The 20780-nt window shown below is 45.2% G+C and overlaps 2 protein-coding genes across 8 annotated transcripts in view; one reads left to right on the top strand and one right to left on the bottom strand.

Moving 5' to 3' along the window:
* Window positions 1–9844, bottom strand: part of BORCS5 (BLOC-1 related complex subunit 5) — a 64741-nt gene extending 54897 nt beyond the window's left edge. Inside the window, exons 1-2 of the mRNA XM_068112017.2 lie at window positions 9750–9844; window positions 7973–8122 (exon numbers count right to left, since the gene is read on the bottom strand). Coding sequence (XP_067968118.2) covers window positions 7973–8122; window positions 9750–9795 — 196 coding nt within the window. The 5' untranslated portion in view covers window positions 9796–9844. The remainder of the gene's footprint in view (window positions 1–7972; window positions 8123–9749) is intronic.
* A 2750-nt stretch (window positions 9845–12594) lies between these two features.
* Window positions 12595–20780, top strand: part of SZT2 (SZT2 subunit of KICSTOR complex) — a 283208-nt gene continuing 275022 nt past the window's right edge. For all 7 annotated transcript variants that reach the window (XR_013622459.1, XM_078772210.1, XM_078772202.1 and 4 more), the window contains exons 1-3: window positions 12595–12737; window positions 12824–12961; window positions 14547–14711. Coding sequence is in view for 6 of the 7 variants with exons in the window: in XM_078772210.1 (XP_078628336.1) it covers window positions 12705–12737; window positions 12824–12961; window positions 14547–14711 (336 nt within the window). In the remaining variant the exon portion in view is untranslated. The remainder of the gene's footprint in view (window positions 12738–12823; window positions 12962–14546; window positions 14712–20780) is intronic.

Genomic DNA, 20780 nt, shown 5'->3' with positions numbered 1-20780 from the left:
TTTGTTCTGGCATCACGTAGACGTTGAGGTAGTGCCGGCTGTGAATACCGTATTGGCAAACATTTGCCCTCTCTCAAGCTCCAACCATGCTGAAGGGGAGATGATGGAGCATCTGGATTCATAAAGTTTAACATGATGAATGCCTGATAGTTGGCCCGTGTTACCTTCAAATTATGTGAATCTGTATCAGGAGGAATCCTGAGAGTCGATTTCCTCTTCATCCCCTCCCACTTTTTGGCCCGAGCTTCTGCGAGTGTCTTGCTTGATTTATCCTTGTATATGTATTTGATGGTATACTGCTCTAGCTGTTTAAGAGTTTGTGATGTCACTGGGAGACATTTCCCAAGCCCTCTAAGTAGCTCTCATGCCTCTTCTGACTTCATTGTGCTGTCAAAGACTGATGGTTTTCCACGGCCATAGAAACTGGAAATAGCATCTGCACCAGTGTGGATGTGAAATGGGATAATGATATCACTAATATCCTTATCAAGGAGTGTTGCGCAATCAATTATGCTTTTCTTCCTTTTCAGTCCTAGCATACCTTCAATTTGATGTGCCACATACGATACTAAAACCAACACATCTGTGTCTTCTGCATCAATGACAACGGCATCTTTTACTCCCGACTTTCTTAGTTGGGAATATATGTACAACAGAATGGTGTCTGCTTCCATATGCTGACATGTCAACTCAACTACCTCCTCATCAGTGGACAAATCACTACAGCGTTCCCTCACAGAGTAAATAAATCTGGTATCTGGATGTTGGAGTAACAGGGTTTTGAACTCAGTCTTCAGAAATTGCTGCAGACGAATTTTGTTTCCTGGGTTCTTGAACATGTTGTTGAAGTGCCTAGGGGATGGCAGTTCATCATTTCTCTTGATGAAAATATTCCTGGTCCCACCAACAAAAGGCAATTCACCTGTTCGCCTTTCATGTTCACTATCTTTGATGCTGTGTTGTAGATCATATGGGTCATTTACAAATATTATCTGGGAAGCCGTAGGATGGCGTTGGACAACAAGGTTAAACATTTTAGCAGCATAATCGCCCCATGTATAAGCACTTTCGTCTTGCTTCTCTCTATCCTCAGCAGACGGGGTTGATAGCCTCCAAATGAACCCCATATCTACTAGTGCAATGTATCTATCCCGGAACTCCAGTTCAATAAAGTTGAACTTTTGTGCCAGTTTACATTTTTGCCCTTTGCGCATTGTTCCATTTACATTGAAGATGGGGAGACACTCTTCTGTCACGCGGTATTCCATGACTTCAGATAGCACTAGACCATCATCTAACTCTTGTGCCAAAGTGATGATCTCGGCCATGGCTTTGTTTTCCATAGCATCTGTTTTTGTGACCTTCTGTTTTGATGCGTCTGATAACTGGTGGTTTGCTGAAGCTGTGTCTGCTGTTTCTGTGTATGGTTGCATCAAACTGTTTATCACCAGAGAACTTGCGCTCTTTGAAGAATGATTGCACTAGAGTCTCCCCATCCTCATGTGCTGAGTCAAAGTCTTTGACAAGTGCATCTGATGCGACCATTCCTGACTGGAGCGACCTCAAGATAGGCTGTGTAAGGTCGAATGGGTCACAATCAAATTCCGTGATGCAATTGTCTAGATCTTGTACACCGCGCTCATCCAGCAACAACCTCGTTGTGGAGTTCTCTCTGTGACCTTCAGATGATTTGGTGAGGTTTGCCAATGCATGTAGTGAACTTCTAACTCTATTCACAGAGTTGACGGTTCTTGTGTGAGTCAACAACATCTTTTCATTTTTTAAGATGCGCTTCCAACCTGCTTTCATCTTCGACCCTTTATTCATGGTCATTTCTATCCAGAGATCCAGGGGTAAGCACGAGTACGGTTTCCCGGTCATTGATTGCGCGAATAGGCCATCTCGCATGTACCTCTCTTTTTCTTCGGGGAGACTGCTAATCTCAAGCCAGAATTCTACAAGCCATCTGCTGTATTTATCATTGTCGTATATCCGCAGCCATGGCATCATCATTCGGAGGGATGCTTTGAATGAATCCCAATCCTGTGTCCTCAGGGCGTATATGTTCATGATCAGTATTTCAACCATTTCCATAAAGCTCAACCAGAACCTTGCCATAGGGCTGTCTGATTTCCCAACACTCTCAAATGCTCTTTCGACAAAGGACTTGAACTCTGCATCCATCAGGAAATCATCTGCGATGGCCTGTAATTGTTATTTTGAGCTATTGGGTGGACTTCTAAGAACTTCCAACTTTGATTTGAGCTCCGATGATAGCTTCAGTCCCTTGCTGACCCCGCGAAAAATAATCCTGCGAATGAGCACCTCATACATAAGTGAAAGGCACCTTATGCCTCTGTTGTAGTGTTTACCACGAAGTGCTTGGTCAACTGATCCTTCTGAAATTATATCGGCTGCCACAAGAATTTCAGATAAACCTGAGCCATGGAACCGCTTGTTTATCGCCGATATGAAGGAAATGTGAGCGTGGAATGGACCCAAGAATGGAAGGATAAGTTGAAATTTCTCAGGATTCTCATTTTTCAGCTGGACAATAAGGGCATAGACTGGTTGGCCGCCTACCAGCTGAATAAATGGCATTGACTTGCACTCGGCTGCGGTGACCATGCGACACATAACCTCGTGAACCACTGACTTCTGAGGTGGCTTTGGAAATGTCAGAAAATAGTATGCTGTACTTTTCACCACATACTCATGGATATTAGCCTGGAACCCAGTGAAACTTCCAACTTTCTGTTCATCAGCTGGTATGTTCTTCCCTGCAATATCCAGACGGGCCAACACGTGCATAACACCTCGCTTTCTTTGCTCATCACTTGTTTGAAGTGAGATATCAATTTCCTGACAAACTGCTGGCTGGCCACGTTTGACTGTTTTGTAAGGATGAATCTTGTGTTGTAAAGTACTTAAATCTTTCAAATCTTCAGACTTGGTCAATTGAAGTATAGGGCGACCCTCCTCTGAGTCCATTGATGTAACATCATCAGGTTGTACAAACATAACATTGGTCCGGTGAGATGTATCGGCCCCTGTCAATGTATCATCTTTGAAGTCATCGTTATCTAGGATACCTGTTCCTGGAAAACCATCTGCTAACTCGTCAGGACAAGCAACATTTGCTTTGATATCATCCATGGCCCAAGCTTCATACAGAGCAAGAACATCTTTGTAACATATTCCAAGAGCAAATTTTTTCAAGATGTCAATGATTTCACGACTCCGAGTTAATCCATGAAGAGTCACTGATAACTTTGTTTGGAAGGATGTGCGTTTGCCGGTGATGAACGAAAACAAGAGGGATGCCAAAGCAGCAATTTGTGGATCATGACATGCTTCAGTAAAGTCATTGGAATCAGGATCCTTGAGCCATGTCAAAAGTTGGCGCAAAAGTTCATGGGGTTCTTCAATATTTTCAAGCTCATCAACACGGAGAGGCCAAAATAAACCCACTTCTTCTGTAAACTTCTTTCTCAGACGCCTTGCAACATTGTTTAGTAACTGTTCATCACTTATTCCCCAAGAAAAAATGGCTGCTTCAATGTAACTTCCACCAGCAGATGCATCATAGACAATTGTGCTCTGGTTCTTGTGGAAACGATCATGGAATCCAATGTTGTCTTTGAATTCATTTTGAAGCATTTGTTTTATAGTGCTGGTTTTCATCACAGTTTCAAAACCAAAGTTTGCACTCATTTGGTTATAATCAACCAGAAGACCCTGTAATGTTCTTGGCTCATTCATCTCCAGCACAACTGTACGGACATGCCTAAAAAACATCTGTCTAACCTCTGTAAGTCGCACGTTCTGTAAGTGCATTCGGTCACCAGATGAATCAGAATGTTTGTAGTGAGGCTTCACATACTTCATCCAGCAGGAACGATGATAGCGTATTTCTGACGCAAAGGGATCAGGGGTAGAATCTATGACAGTTAAAATTCTTTCTCTCATCTGGTCATCTTCCAAGTGTATTGTATGTGACTTGAAGGTGTTCCACGCATTCAACTGTTGGATAATACATAATGTTTTGGAATTTTTCAAGTCTTCTGGTTTCATATACCAAATGCACAGATTCTTTTCATGAAGGAGACCTGTGCTATGTGAAGATCGTCCAGCTTGCTGCTGGTCTTTTGCATGCGTTTCTTGTGTGTCCACTGTTTGTTGTTTCTGTTCTTGATCTCTTTTTCTTAATGCTTGTTGAAGTCCACGTTGAGCTGCCAATGCAGTCCTGCATGCCTTATGAAAATAGACACCATTCGGTCCTGCATCCCAATTGACTGAATCATAAACAGTTCCAAATTTATGCAACCCTTTCCAATCTTGTGCTTTGCCCTTCATGCGTTCCCATGCTTCAGGAGAAATGTTGCTTTTATCTTCATCGCATTGTTCATTACACAAAATACATAGTCCAGATATTTCCTTTCGTTTTCTTTTTCTGTTTGGTTGAGGCTTCAGTACTGGTGTTGACTTTGGTGCTGACATTGTTCCCAGAAGATCTAAAATATAAAAATACAGAGCAGATGTTAGTCTTGATCCTATGGGGATCCTAATCATATTTACTTTACATCAATACACAGAAGAAATGTTTGTAAAAATTACTAGTATGTGGACGTCATGAAACAGAACAAATGACTACCAGATATTCACAGCCCATCATCATCATTTACCTATGCACTTTATATGGTACACAATATTATATTGAACATGTGCTCTAAAGAAAAATGATACACATAATTAAAAATCATTATTTTGTTTTAAAAATGGAGTGTTTCAATTGTTCGTGACGTTTCGGTGACAAACATTTAATAATTTCTCATCCATGGGTTTGGGAAAAAAATTGTTGTTTTTGGCTAATTTATATTAACCTTTTAGCAGCCATTTGGAAATTTCAAGGTTATGGCAACCACCTTTACTTTTAAAAGTTGCTTTTTTGAATTTGCCATGTCAGAAAACATATTATTAGACACTAAAATCATTAGAATCGGACAATGTTAACTGTGTTGGTGAATTTGACCGCCAGTCAAAAGTGCGTTGACCTTTCGACGTTTTTGACCATAGCGCCCTCATTTAAGGTCGGAGGTATAACAAACTATACATTTTTGGAATCCTCATGACTAGACGAGTAATTTGATATGCATATCGACACGATTGGAATATATTTGAATTTTGACCCCTGTTTGACCTTTGTTGACCCTTCCCGGAAATGCCTGACATTTTCAAGGGGGAAGCCCAAGTCAAAATTGTTCGGTATTCATCAGGGAACACAAAAACACTTTCAAACCTTTGTTCCCAGAATTTGGTCACGGGACCTACAGGCTGGTCTCCTACTAGGTTGCTGGCAGATCTTGTGTGTCCTGCAGGAATATTTGGGGGACAGAGCACAGACAGAGCTGGGGGACCTAGGCCGGAGAGGAGTCGGTAGAAGACAGAAAGACCACCTACCTGCCCGAGACGAGTGAGAGAAAGGCCCTCAGAATCAGCTTCATCACAGGAGATTCCAATGATTCTGAATGCTTTGGTTTCAACCGTGTGAAGCCGAGCTAGGTGTGAGGCAGGAGCACCAGCCCAGAGGAGAGAGCAGTATTCCATTGAGCTGCGGATGAAAGCTTCGTATGTGGTGAGGAGCTCAGAAGTGCCCAGAAAGGACTTCGCATGACGGAGGATGCCCAGTCGGCGACTGGATTTCGGAGAAGAAGTTGCAAGTGTTTACGGACTGACGGAAGGACGGACTGACAACGCGCCATCATATAAGCTCCCCAGAACTTCGTTCCAGGTGAGCTAACAAGAGGGAGCATTGCTTTGCAATACATGTCCCCTACCACATTTCAGTTCAATACGTTTTAAATGGGTAGGGGAAAAAGTCTGGAAAATTTGGCACCAGTGAACACATCCCTTTATTTGGGTGGTCTATAATGGCGCGTTCAGTTCTGAACATTATAAAAATTACCCAATGTACATACATGAAGCAAAAACAAGTGTAAGACTTATGTGCATATATTATACATCATGGTTATATACCTGGGATCATTGCAATTGCACTGGGCCATAGACTAGCACCGAGGCTTAAGGCCTGAGGCTTGCAGATCTATGCTGCTTCATTTGGGGGTGGAGTCAGGCCAGCTGTCCAGCCAATCGGTGTAAAGCAGAGGGGTGGAATCAAGACAGGTGAAAACTGACCCACGTACAATACTGTATATGATATTTTCTAAGTTGAAAAACGGCATAAATCCATGAAAAATTGGTAAAACACCCCAAAACTCAAACTTGTTTAGTATCTTATCTTACTATAATTCACCAAATGTCCATCTGTCCGTTCGAAGGTACTGCAACAACGGCTCAACCGATCGCAACGATATTTTGGGTGGGTATTCCTGGGACCACTGGGAGTAAAATAGGCTATATTGTTTTTCCAATTTTTCCAAGTTTTCCAATTTTCCCAAACACGATGGAATAATATTCACCGATATGAACAGTGATGTGGCTTTTGTTGAAATTCTACAAATACTGTTTATTCTACGTACCAGGAGAGAGTAGATCGACTCCTGACGAACCCTTCCTATATAAACATGCGGCTCCAAAGTAACATGGCAGCGTGTGCAAAGCGACTGAGAAACAGGTGTAGCGGCCGCTTCCGTGTTACAGATTCAGCGTGCACTCTTCACACATAAACGTGCGACTGAGAAAGACATGTAGCGGCCGCTTCCGTTTTGCAAAATTCAATCTTTTTTCAAAATGGGCGCCATGTACTGTTTAGATTTTGATGATTTGCGTGTGATATGATTCAACGGATGTTTATATGAATCGTTTAAAATGAAAAAGCCTTCAATTTCTGATATTTTGCCTTTTCATTTGGGCTTCCCAATTGAAGCCCCACCCATAGGGCAGGTACCGTTGCTCGTCATAATAAAGCCATGTACCAATTTTCAGTTGAATATGTTTTTAAAGGGTATATGGAGCAAAGTGCAGAAAACCACAGGTGGGATGGACAGACAGACGGAGAGCAAACCTATAGTCCCATCCGGGTAGGGGACTAATAAAAACGGGGATGACAACTTTTGGTAAATCCCATGCTATTTGCTGAGAGAGAGGAATGTGCTGTGTTCAGCACCAATTGTACCACAAAAAAAGGTATTCACAGGTGATTCCCATGCGACATACATTTGATGACGAGATGAACCTGGGTTGAATCTTGGACAAAGCCCGGTAGACCTCGAGATTAATTGCACTGGATATGCTCAAAATGAATTACGTCATTGGTCATCATAAAGGTTACGTCACTTCACAGATGTCGTAATAACCTCTATAAGTTAATTAGGCCAAACGGCAGCACAGATCAATTGTGATGGTCACATCATTGTTTCAACTTATTTTTTGAAACTTTTTGTTTTGCTTTTTATGGAGATCATGATCACGTTGATTTTATCAACGAATAACTGGGATATACGATCAAAAGAACTGACCTTTTCACTTTTTAACTGATCCAAGACTCGGTGCAACCGGTACATGAAATATCAGGCTGAGTGCGGTGAGAAAGGCGACACCATTGTTGTGACGTCACTGGTACCCAGAATGTCCCGTGAAGTGATGGCACTTCTCCCAAGCTCAATGGCTGCCTTTATTTTGTCTAATAGTCATGTGTGAGTGTGTGTGTATGTCCACTACAAACCTTAGATGCTGTTAAAATAAATAAATGCATAACCTGTAGGATTGGAACCTTCTGGCTATAATGGGTCTTTGGTTCAGTACAACAACAATGGCTATTTGGTACAACACAAAAGTCACGAACCAAAAATATAATTTACTTTTTCTCCTCATGTTGATTTAACTCAAAAAATGGAAGGTGGTCAAATTAAGAATGACCCTTATATGCTCTTTGGTGTGATATTCAGTCGGCATGAACCTGACCAACAACTTGTGATCATTCAGGGAAATATCCCACATCAGAGGAACCCACCACGAAGCAGTGGAGAAAATCTTGGAATCTCCTGGAGCTTCATGAGCTCAGTGTCTCCACCAAGGTTCCTGAAGGCCAAGTCCTGGGCCCCCGAAGCCACAACCACAATGTCCTGCACACTGGCTCTCTCCTTGGGTCGCAAGCGATGCCCTGCTTTCATCAGTAGCAATAATAAGACTTCATAAGGAACATTTACTCTTGCATGCACAACCATCACAAAGCTCAATATTTGATACCAACTAGTGGGCCCGTTGGTCCATTGGACCAAATTTGCATTGGTCTTCACAGCCTTGTAGCATACCTGCCTGCTGTACTGCTCGAACATGAGCGTACCTTTCACCAAGCCCAGGTGTGCTTGGGCCATGGCAGAGGGGGTGGGGGGTAGGGGTGTGAGGCGGTGATTATACGTTTGTCACCATTTAATATTGGCAAATGATACTAATACTGTTATTATTGTTATTACAGCATCAACTATTATTAGCATATAATTTGTTAAAATGTTATCATTGTTTTTATTATTTATTTTAGAATTGGAATGACATGGAGGGCCTATTAGGCTGCTCCATACACCTTAACACCGCAAACATTTAAAACATGGGCATTCTTCCGGATTATTTGTAGTTAATTAGTCTAATCAACTCAGAAATCATTACGATCATATTGGTGTTTCACATTCCACATCAGAAAACTCCAGAACTCCACAAAAAACATGCCCCCTCACAGACAGACAGACAGACACACACACACACACACACACACACACACACACACACACACACACACACACACACACACACACACACACACACACACACACACACACACACACACACACACACACACACACTATTTGATGGACCCGAGTGGAAGGAGGACCTGAGATTTGGCGGACCCGAGTGGAAGGGGGGCCTGGGAAAGATGAGGACCGGTGGCGGTGACTTGCGCAAAGGCGCGCACACACACACGCACATGCACACACACACTATTTGATGGACCTAAGTCCAAGGGGGGCCTGAGATTTGACGAACCTGAGAGAAAGGGGGACCTGGGAAAGATGATTACCGGTGGCGGTGATTCGTGCACAGGCGCACACGTGCATGGGTTGTCATTTGCATGTACACATGCACAATTATCGTTTACACACGTTTGGCTTTGGCTTTGGTCTTGCTTTTGGTTGTGATTTTGCTTGTTTTGTTTTGTGTGACATCGTGTGCTGTGTATTGTACGCGCACATTATTTTTATGTGAAATATACATCTTGTATACATGTTGTATTACACACGTTACACATGATATGTTGTGCAGTGCTATGTTGTGTACAAGTCTTATGCGTGACATATTGCACGTATTTTGAACGAACGAACACACACACACACACACACACACACACACACACACACACACACACACACACACACACACACACACACACACACACACACACACACACACACTGCATTCGTCTTGTGTTCATATGCAGGACCACGTCTGTCTAACATTTACTATTCCCTTCGCTGACATGCAGTGATGCAGTGTACATTACCCTTCCACCCAGAGCGTTTTGCTCATGAGCTTCGATCTTTGCAATTGAATTGTGATGTCAAGCCACCAACATCTATGCCATAGTTTATGGTTGTTAATGTTATGAAACCTCCAATATGTTATAAATTATGACATAATAACATCCGTGGGAACAACATCACTGCATGAGTGGGACTAATATAGCAGTGGATATTAAACGGCGAATGAAAACAGCACTTGTCTGGGTAAAATCTTACCCCCCTGTCCATCTGTGCCGGCGCTGGTACTCTGTTCGGCGCCCATTTTAGAGTTCCGCAAACAGCACCGCTCAGCTGATATCAACTGCAGATTCGATCCCTTAGATATCAATATATTTCTTTACTTTTATATTTAATCAGAAATATAACATCCACGTGTTTAATGTTCAATGAACCGAAAGATTTCATTATAAAATAAAAATAACGTACAAGAATACAAGCATCCGACAAACTCTTTATATACACCGCCCAATAAGCAATATGAAATTGGCAATTGGCTTTTCATTTTATCGCTTTTTTGAAATTTTCTTCACTTGTCAAGCAACATGTACACACGTTTTCATAGTTTTAATGTAGTATTCGAAAGGCCATCATAAATCAGCTTTGGTGAAACCACAAACCGAGGGTGGTGCGCTTGGAAAGTGATAGCAAGCTGCTAGCTAACGGAACACATACCAGGCTTGTGTTCAGCTACAAAGCACCTTGTTATCGCTTGCCAAGCCAGCCGTTCCTTATCATTGGTTTTGAATGGAGTGCTTGCTTGAGTGCTTAAGCCACTTGGCGAGCGTTCCCGACAAGAGACTTAGTAACTGAACACACACACACACCTGACTTCCGACGCACCTCAGAATTAGAGCGACAAGTTACTGTTAGAGTGTCATGCGCAACAAAATTTTTGTACTCAAGTAACATCGATGTACAAACTGGCATGTATGTGTTATGCACCATCGGTAGATTTGCGCTGTCGACCGATCGCGCTGCGCTATCAATGGATCCATCGTTCGTGCAGGCATCGATTGCGATGGCTAATGAGTAATGTATGAGGGGAAAAAAAAGGATTCCTGGGAGATCCTGCTCTCTGTGCAGGGATAATCAACGTCACGTGTTGACATTTGCAGTTTTGACACGTGTGTCCCATGTACACATAAAAAAAAAGGAAATTTCTTTTTTGGATCACAAACTGCCGGGGGTTACCCGAATCCACCGTCGTTGGATTTATTGAAATCCGTTCTCAAGTTATAACACGAAAAACAGACAAACAGACAGACACGGCTCCTTTTACAATATAGATTAGCTTATCTGCATGCAAAGTTTGAACAAGATCGGTAAATGCATGTCCGAGAAATGATTGAGGACGTGTTCAAAATTGGGGTTTTTTACAACTAAAATGGCCGACAGTCCACCAGTCAGCCATCTTTGATCAGATCGCAAAATAAAGTGACGTCCACGTATATGCCATTGCCATCATGTACTGTGCTTGTGCCAAGGTTGAATAAAATAGGACCATGCATCAAATGTGCACTTTTTGCTGGGATGGAAATGGAGAACGAATTATTATATGAATGCCCCTGACCAAGGACACACTCTACACCAATGGGTTTGAGAAGATGGTGGGACAGAGTCAATGGGACGAGTGTAGGTTCTGCAAGGTGGAAGGAGAAAGCACGAGTCACCTCCAATTGTGATGTAAAAAACTCGTGTCAGGACAGCTGTACACCCAAATGCACAACAAAGTATGTGGAGTAATCCACTGGCACATCTGCAGAAATTTCAATATCCCGGCAGTTCCACAAAACTCATGGAAACATGAACTAAACACAATCATTAAAAACAAGGACATAATGCTCACGCATGACCTGATAATCCCATCCAGTGTGTACATAAGAAGCAAAGCACTGTGACCGGAATAGTAGGCTCGGTACTCATATACAAAAAGGAAAATAAGGCATTGCTCAGTGAGGTTTCAGTACCCAGTGATTCGGTCCAAATAACACAGAAAATAATCAAATATCAAGACCATAATAATGAAGTGACAAGATCCTGGAAGCTGAAGAGCACCGAAACTGTACCAGTGATAAATTGGAGCAACAGGGATGACAAAGAATAACCTTACATCGATCTTAAAAACAATACCCGGGAACATTACCACAAACGAACGACAGTTGGAGGCTGGACGGGGCTCAGTGACGATCCTGAAGAGAGACATTTAAAAAAACTCTGAGAACAACACAACATCACAACTTAGCCCATGAATGGCAATCCCACAACAAAGCGGGGATGGATACTTCGAGTCCTGGAGGACTCCGTCCCACCTTATAAAACCCAAATTATGGAGATAACCAATGACACACACATCTGGTTTTTTCATTTGTATTCCTCACAATTCTGTCTCTCTCTTACACACACACACACACACACACACACACACACACACACACACACACACACACACACACACACACACACACACACACATATACGCACACGCGCACTCACACACACATTCACCCGACACACATATATACGTACACACGCACTCACACATATACACACATATACACACATATACACATACACACTGTATACACACATATATATATACACACACACACACACACACACACACACACACACACACACACACACACACACACACACACACACACACACACACACACACACACACACACACACACACACACACTCCGACACATATATACGCACACACGCACTCACACATATACACACACATAAAGATATACGCACACATATTGATATACGCACACATATACACACTTATAAATATAATGTGGTGTGATTAACTCTACATTAACCGTGTAGAACTATTAAAAGAACAGAACCCCCTATCTGAACTAAATATAATTCTGCAATACACCCCAATTCATACTGTGACAGAATTATGTTTCTTTCACAAATTATTTTGATTTATCGGTAATATTTAAATAAAACATATATTATTTATAATTTGTATGAACGGAATCTGATGCAATCACAATGATTTTGCCCCTCAATGCAGCATTACCCGTTCGGCTCTGACGTCACTACCGAGTATTGAGTAAACACATCCGCGACATGCGATGGGGAGGGAAGCACTTGGTGCTCGAAACGTTTTAATTCGCTTCATGTCAGCTTCTTCTTTTTGTCGCGCTCGCTATGGTCGAAGAGGGACAAGACTATGAAAGCGAGGTTTGTACACATTTGCTTGTTTGCTGCGATTGTCCGTGTGTGTTCCCGATGGTTCCTGACCGCGGGTTCTCCTTGTTACTCTGCAGAGCTTGGCGGTGGCGGACGAGGCAGCCAAGGTGTACCTTCTTATGCACGAAAGGTTCCGAGTTTCCCGGAGCACTCGCTTCGCATGGTTTCTCAATCGCCTCAACAAGCCGTGTAGGCCAAGCTTACCTGGAGAGCAGGTAACTTGGCACGAGGAATTCCACCAGCTGTTGAGCAATAGGTCATTTATATACTATTACTACCTACTAGTACGAGGTGAGGTGTGCACCACCACTGGGACCGCTACACATGGTCGGTTCCACTACTACGTAGACCTACCTGTCCCCACTGGAACCCATGGACCGACACCACGTGAAAGTTTGCGCCCCAAGACGAGTCGAAAGGGTCCAGAAAGCACCTGGGGTCATAGAAGATATCATGTAGAAGCAGGGGAAACGATAACGGTACTCAGTAGAGAGCATACCTCCGCCTGGTTGGCCATATCATTATCACTCGATGGTGAAGAATCACTTATAAATTAAATAATTCTCATATCCGAATCAATATTCAGATCTTCACCAAAATTGAATCTATTAGTCATTGTCAGACACCCAACCAGTCCACCAAGTTTCGTCCAAATCCGTCCATAACTTTTTGAGATATCCTGCTATGTATCGTTTTTGACCCAATCTCCCAATGGTGAAGAATCACTTGAAAATTAAATAATTATTATATCCGAATCCATATTCAGATCGTCACCAAAAGCGAATCGATTCTTCCTCGTCACACACACAACCGGTTCACCAAGTTTCATCCAAATCCGTCCACAACTTTTTGAGATATCCTGCTATGTATCCTTTTTGACCCAATCTCCCAATGATGAAGAATCGCTTTAAAAATTCTAGTAGCCAGATCCGAATCCGGATCTTCACCAAAATCGAATCATTTCGTCCTTGTCACATGTGCTACATCTCTGCCAAGTTTCGCGGATTTAGTCCGAATCCGTCCACAAATTTTTGAGATATTTTGTTCACAAACAGACAGGGGTGAAAACATAACCTCCATCCACCTTTGGTGGCGGAGGTAAAAAAAGCTGGTGTGAGTGTCTGTCTGTGTGTGTGTGTGTATGTATGTGTGTGTGTCTGTCTGTCTGTGTGTGTCTGTCTGTGTGTGTGTGTGTGTCTGTCTGTGTGTGTGTGTGTGTCTGTCTGTGTGTCTGTGTCTGTGTGTGTCTGTGTCTGTGTTTTTTGTGGTGTTCTACTGGAGTTTTCTAATGTGGAATGTGATGCACCAAAATGATCGTTATGATCTCCCGAGTTTGTTCGGAAATATGATTAGATTAGGACCTGAATACAAAGAATCCACAATAGTTCTTATGTTTTAAATGCTTTTTTCAAAACTTCTGCAGTTTCACCCATGAATTCTATCTAGGCAGGACTTTTACAATAAGGGGAAGAAAATTATTCATCACTTCATTGGGGGCATTCCCCTTAGATGTTGCTTTTGCTTTTCCAAGTTTCAGATCCATTCTGCCCCCTTGTTATTTTGGATCTTCATAAATTCCTTTCTAGAAATTTTCAATTGTTTTCTTTTCAATGAGACTTGATAATTTTTTTAATATATTTTTTCCCTCATTCGCAGTGGAATCATTTTTAATTATTTTAAAAAATTTGATTTTGTTTTCTCTCGTTCTTGACTTCATCGTATCATTTTTTTTGTTGGTTTTCTTCAGAATGAAAATTAATTGATTACCATACAAACTCTTTTGTGTCTGCATATTCCCAGGGTGACAGTCTACAGGTGCTGTCAGTGTTACCACATAGCTGGCGACCAGGTGATCCTGCAAATACCCATGCTTTGACTCTGGTGCCTGCGACTCAAGTCGTATTCCTCTCTGCAAGTTATCGCTTTGTTATCATTCTCGATCTCAGTCCATCTACAGCTGTTGTGGTATGTCTTGTTTCTTTTTATTTTATCTGTTTCTGCTGTAAATCCTATATGCAAAGCAGTGTAACCATGTGTTACGGATTCGTCACTTCCGTTGTGGTGGTTTTCATCCACTGTAAACATTTTGGATTCCATGTACTATTATTGTTTTCAAAAGGTTTATTGTTCATGAACTGTTTTCAAAAGGTGAAAAATTTAGTGTTAAAAAGAAACAGGAAACCGGATCGGGAACCGGACGACGAAGAGGAAGAGGAGAGAGAAAGAGGGCGGAGCGAGTGAGTCGGACAAGAAGGAGCCGAGCTGCTTGCGGTCTGGAGCGAACTTTGGCGAGCAAGAGTCACTAGCGAACTTTCGGGTTTCCGGGAAAGGGATTCCTACGACAGAGTTGTTATCGCTGTGACCGATCAACCTGCGTGTCAGATTTTTGGCGGTGGATTCCGAGGAGAATTATCGCCGGGCCGTTACGTCTCAAGAGCGGGTCATCGGCCATTTTGACTCGCGCAGGACTTGTGCTTCGCTCGCGGTTTCGTCTCTTTTCGACCATTTTCACCGCATTCCGACGTCGATCTGGAGCGTGTGTGTGATGTGGCTTTTTGAAGGTTAATTCGTCCATACCCGAGGGTGTGATCTCTCAGTCGCCTGTAGGGCGCCTTTGGATTTCCCAGTCGCCTTGAGGGCGCCTTTGTACAGCTTCGGCTGTGTGACTGTATTTGCCATCCGCACGGGATTCTGGTCTCGATTGGACATCGTTCTGGCGATCGCTGGAGCGAATCAACTTCGTCTTGAAGCCGGGAATAAGAGACATTGGGGAATGTTCTTGTTCCACTCACTTGGAGCACAGTGAGTTATATATTACAAAACTGATAGTACCATCATAGGACATATTGATTGTACTTTTGAGTACTATTGTTGTTGTACTGTTATTCTTGTGTGATCTTAATACAATATTTGTTTGTGAGTAACACTTGGGGTGGCTTCTCCATTGATCTTTGACACACAGAATAACACATTTTTCTGCCGTGACTCCTCTCGGGGCTCGGAGGTACACCATGACCAGGGGGTCGGGGAGGATACACATGCATAAAACAAACTGTGTCGTTGTGGTCACAGGTGTTTTCTCGATCATCAACTCTGCTGAAGTTACCCAAACGGCAAAGCCGGGTACTCCTGCGAGTCTTGAGATAAAAATGACAATAAAATGAGGGTAGTGGAAAATGGAAGTTATTGAGAGCAATTTTTATTTGGATATATCTGTCATTCCCAAGGAAGCAGAGGAAATGTTGAATCTTGGATATGGAATGAGAGCCAAAGCAAACTCTCAGATGGCACAGTACTAGAAGGAACTAGAACGGCACTCGGTAGAGCACATACACACATACCTCTGCCAGGCTGAACAATTTATATTTTGTATACCACTGATCGACCGGATCTGCATCCGGACTTTAATCAAAATCTAATTAGCTTGTTCTTGTCACCTTTCCAATTCATCCACCAAATTTTGTCACAATTCGTCCACAACTTTTTGACATATCGTGCTATATATAATTTTGGCCCCATTTCTCAATGATAAAAAACCATACATGAAATTAAATAATTACGTATCTGGATCCGGTTTTGGATCTTCACCAAAATCTAAATGTCCAGCAAGTTGCATCTGAATCCGTTCATAACCTTTGAGATATCCTGCTCACAGACAGACAGACAGAGAGACAGACAAACAGTGGTGAAAACATAACCTCCATATCTACCTTCAATGGCGGAGCTAATAACTGCATCCTACGTCCTGCTGTTCTTCATAGGGGATGTTGAAGTGAAACTGATAACATTTAAAAACTAGGATTTTTTGACACACCACAAATTGAGCAAGGGGATATTATATTTTAGGACAAGGGGATATTATATTTTAGGACGAGGGGATTGGCTGGCAGGTGGGGGGGGGGGGGGGGGCTAGAGGTTATGCACACCTGCCTCTCGGCTGTCTTGCCCTGGTTTGAATCTCGCCGCGGCTATAAACTGTCAACCCGATATTTCACAGGCTGAGTGATCCATCAATGTGTGTGCTGTCGCTTGGATGGATGTTAAACGGGCGTCCCATCTACCAGTATTTGTGAGTGCACGTTAAAGATCCCACTGTGTCCTTCGTGAAGAGTAGGCGATTATTCGCTGGCACCATTAACAAATTACAAATTCCTGCCATAACCAGCATGGGGCACTGCATCAGCGGTATGGCCACGATCCCAGCGGTGATGCAAACCAGCAGTGACAAGCACATGAAATGATGATTAGGGGATTACACTAGGATATTATTTTCTTTTCACTCGACATGTTTATATGGAGAAACGAATTACAATTCAGGAAAAACAATACCTTGGTGAATATTCCTGATTTTTTTTCAGGTTATTTTGTTGCCATTACTTTTCGAGTTAAACTTTCTGTTCAGTTCCACAGCTGTGTAGACTTGTCTATCTGTCACTTCCATCTCGTATTCTGTGCTAATTAGGCAGCAATATTAATTTTTGTTGTTTGAGTCGTTTTGCACGTTCATTGTCAGTTTTGCACAAACAGACACTTCTCAAACTAGAGTTCATAGAACATGATATTCTGTGCATTGTTCAAGTACAGTCTATACTTAAATGATATTAAAGATCATTAAAAAAAAAAAATCGGAGGTTTAGCCTTGCTGAAGAGATCTTATTTATACACCACCCTTATACACTGTAATAAGATGTTGTTGAGTCGCTGTTTAGGAGATTAAAGCTTTCGTGATCACTATAAAATGCAGCCTCGATTAGTATTGTATTGTTACGTTTGTTGGGGTAAACAAAGAAAGACCTTAGGAAAGTTAGAAAGGTGTAGATTAGAATGCTCCGTATGCCACGAAGAAGCCATCTTGTACGTAAGTAGGCTGTCTGTCCGGGTAAGAGCGTTTGCATGTCACCATAAGAGGCGTGGCTTTGTGCTAATTAATTCTAGGGCTTAAATATTAATTCCCCAGTGTGTAATTTGCCTCCTGTGATATTCCCTCCGTCTTTATTACAATGAAAAAGCCGCCAAACAACAACTATAACAAATGGACTCATTCACTCACAGTGCCGTCAGGGCTGACAGAAACAGCATTTGCCAATCGGCAAGGAAACCCCGACATCATCTGAACATTCCCGAACGACGATGAGACTCCGCCCCCAGACTTGTAACGAGGAGGCCACACCCCGGCCTTTGTGATTGGTGGAGGGGTGATGGGATGATTGAGTAGCGCTTGATGATTGGACAGAGTGTGACGTTGTAGTGGCTACCGCTGGGTATACACAATCGCCTTGCACCTACCGAGGACGCGGAGCGATCACCATGCCGGGCTCGCCCAGGATGCCCGGGCATTCCCGCTCTCGACTTGCTAGGCCTCGTCCAGGACGCCCGGGCACGCCCCCTCTCGCCTTTCCCGGGCAAACGCTCCGGGATAATGTGTATATATATTGCTGCCCGATAAACGGGCTTTTCAGAGTACCCGAGTTGATTTGACACAATAAAGAAACTCGAACGAATTCCAGCTTTTTGTCGCGTCCATTCTTTCGATTTACGTTGGAGCATAGCTCCTACATTGGTGACCCGACATGGACACGGCAGTTGCCCTCAAACTGCCTACCTTCTGGGAGGCTCACGCGGCGGTTTGGTTCGCCCAGGCGGACTCCCTGTTCGCCCTGCGAGGCATCACGGCCGACGACACCCGCTTCCACCATGTGGTAGCAGCACTCGGCTCAGCCACCGCGGCCCGCGCCCTGAGCCTCCTCGAGCACCCGCCAGCCGCTGACAAATACGACGCGATTAAAAAGCTCCTCCTCGACGCTTTCGCCCTCTCATCAGCGGAACGCGCACGGCGCCTGCTCGACCTGCCCGAGCTCGGCGACACGCGCCCGTCCGAGCGAATGGACTACATGCTTTCGCTGCTCTGCGAGCACTCTCCGGCATTCCTGTTCCGGGAACTGTTCCTCCGTCAGCTGCCTAGCCCGGTACGCCTCGCCCTGGCAAGCACGACGATCACGGATCCCCGCGCCCTCGCCAGGGAAGCCGACAAGATCTCCGCGGCAGGCCAACGCATTCGAGCAGCGACCTGGAGCCCACCGCCGTCCGAAGCAACGCCCATGGTGCCCGAGCACCCGGCACGGTCGACGACCGAACTGCCGACGCAATTGGCGGCCGCTACGCCGCGCCGACCACCTCCAGCACGACGACCGGAGCCTCCACCTGACCAGGCGTGGTGTTATTATCATGCCAGGTTCGGACAGAAGGCCCGGACATGCCGACCCCCGTGCACCTTTGGCAAACCGGGAAACGGCCGGGCCGGCGTTCATTACCAGCCATGAGCGCCGGCCACACGGGCAACTTACTTTTCATCACGGACAAAGCGTCCGGACGGCGCTTCCTGTGTGACACCGGCGCCCAACTGAGCATCATACCCGCCTCCGATCAGGACAGGCAGTCCGCGGTTTGCGGCCCCTCCTTGGTTGCGGCCAACGGATCGGCCATCCGCACCTTCGGCCCGTGCAACGTCACCCTCTGCTTCGGCGGCCAACGCTTTAATTGGACTTTTGTAACCGCAAGCGTGCCCATGGCGCTGCTAGGCGCCGACTTCCTCTGCGCACACGGACTGCTGGTGGACGTCCAACGGCGTCGCCTCTTCAACGCCGAGACCTTCAGCTCCCTGGCATGCACATTGAGCAGCTCCGCTCCGACCGAGCTGGCATGCGCCCTCCCGGCGGCGAACGAGTTTGCTCGCCTGCTCACGGAGTTCCCGGCCCTCACGCGGCCGACGTTTTCGGCCGTCGCAGTACGACATGGGATCGAGCACCACATACCAACCACGGGCCCGCCAGTCTACGCCAGAGCCCGCCGCCTCGACCCAGCCAAGCTCGCCATGGCCAAAGCCGAGTTCGACGCTTTGGAACACCTCGGCATCGTGCGGCGCTCCGATAGCGCGTGGGCTTCGCCACTACACATCGTCCCAAAACCAGGGGGCGGCTGGCACCCATGTAGCGACTACCGCCGCCTTCACGCCGCTACCACCCCCAACAGGTATCCGATCCCGCACATCCAAGACTTCTCCGCCCGTTTGGCAGGACGGGTCATTTTTTCAAAGATCGATTTAATATGGGGATATCACCAGGTACCTGTCAGGGCGGCCGACGTCCCAAAAACAGCCGTCATCACGCCGTTCGGCTTATTCGAATTCCTGCGAATGCTGTTTGGCCTCAAGAACACGACTCAGGCGTTCCAGCGCTTGATGAACGGCGTGCTGCGCGACCTGCCGTTCCTCTTCGTTTACCTGGACGACATCCTCGTCGCCAGCACGTCCCGGGCCGAGCACCTCCTCCACCTCCGAACACTGTTCGGGCGCCTCAGCGAGCACGGCCTCATCGTCAACCCGGCCAAATGCCACTTCGGCACGACGGCCGTTGATTTTTTGGGCCACCACATCACCAAGAACGGGGCCGTGCCGCTGCCAACCAAGGTCGAGGCCATCACCACGTTTCCGCGTCCCCGCTCCATAAAGGCCCTGCAGGAATTCCTGGGAATGGTGAATTTCTATCACCGCTTCGTGCCCCGCGCTGCTCAACTCATGCGGCCCCTCTACGAAGCCCTCCGGGGCAAGCCGGCCAAGCACGACGTCATCTGGTCCGCAGCAATGGACGCGGCCTTTAAAAGCTCAAAGCGGGCCCTCGCTGACGCAACACTGCTCGCTCACCCGGTGCTCAACGCTCCCATCGCCCTCACCACGGATGCCTCCGACTACGCGGTGGGCGCCGTACATGAGCAATGGGTGAACGGGGTTTGGCAGCCACTCGCTTTTTTCAGCCGGCAACTCCGGCCGAACGAGCTCAAATATAGCATGTTTGACCGTGAGCTCCTCGGTGTACACCTGGCCGTTTGCCATTTCCGCCACCTCCTGGAGGGCCGACCCTTCACGGCGTTCGTCGACCACAAGCCGTTGGTTTATGCAATGGCCAAGGTCACGGAGCCGTGGTCGGCCCGCCAACAGCGCCACCTCTCCGCCGTGTCGGAGTTTACCACAGACATCCG

Source organism: Myxine glutinosa, chromosome 1 (genome assembly GCF_964187855.1).
Source record: "Myxine glutinosa chromosome 1, kmMyxGlut1.1, whole genome shotgun sequence".
Classification (NCBI taxonomy): Eukaryota; Metazoa; Chordata; class Myxini; order Myxiniformes; family Myxinidae; genus Myxine; species Myxine glutinosa.
The sequence above is the reverse complement of the archived record's forward strand: the minus strand, read 5'-3'. Positions and strand labels throughout refer to the sequence as shown.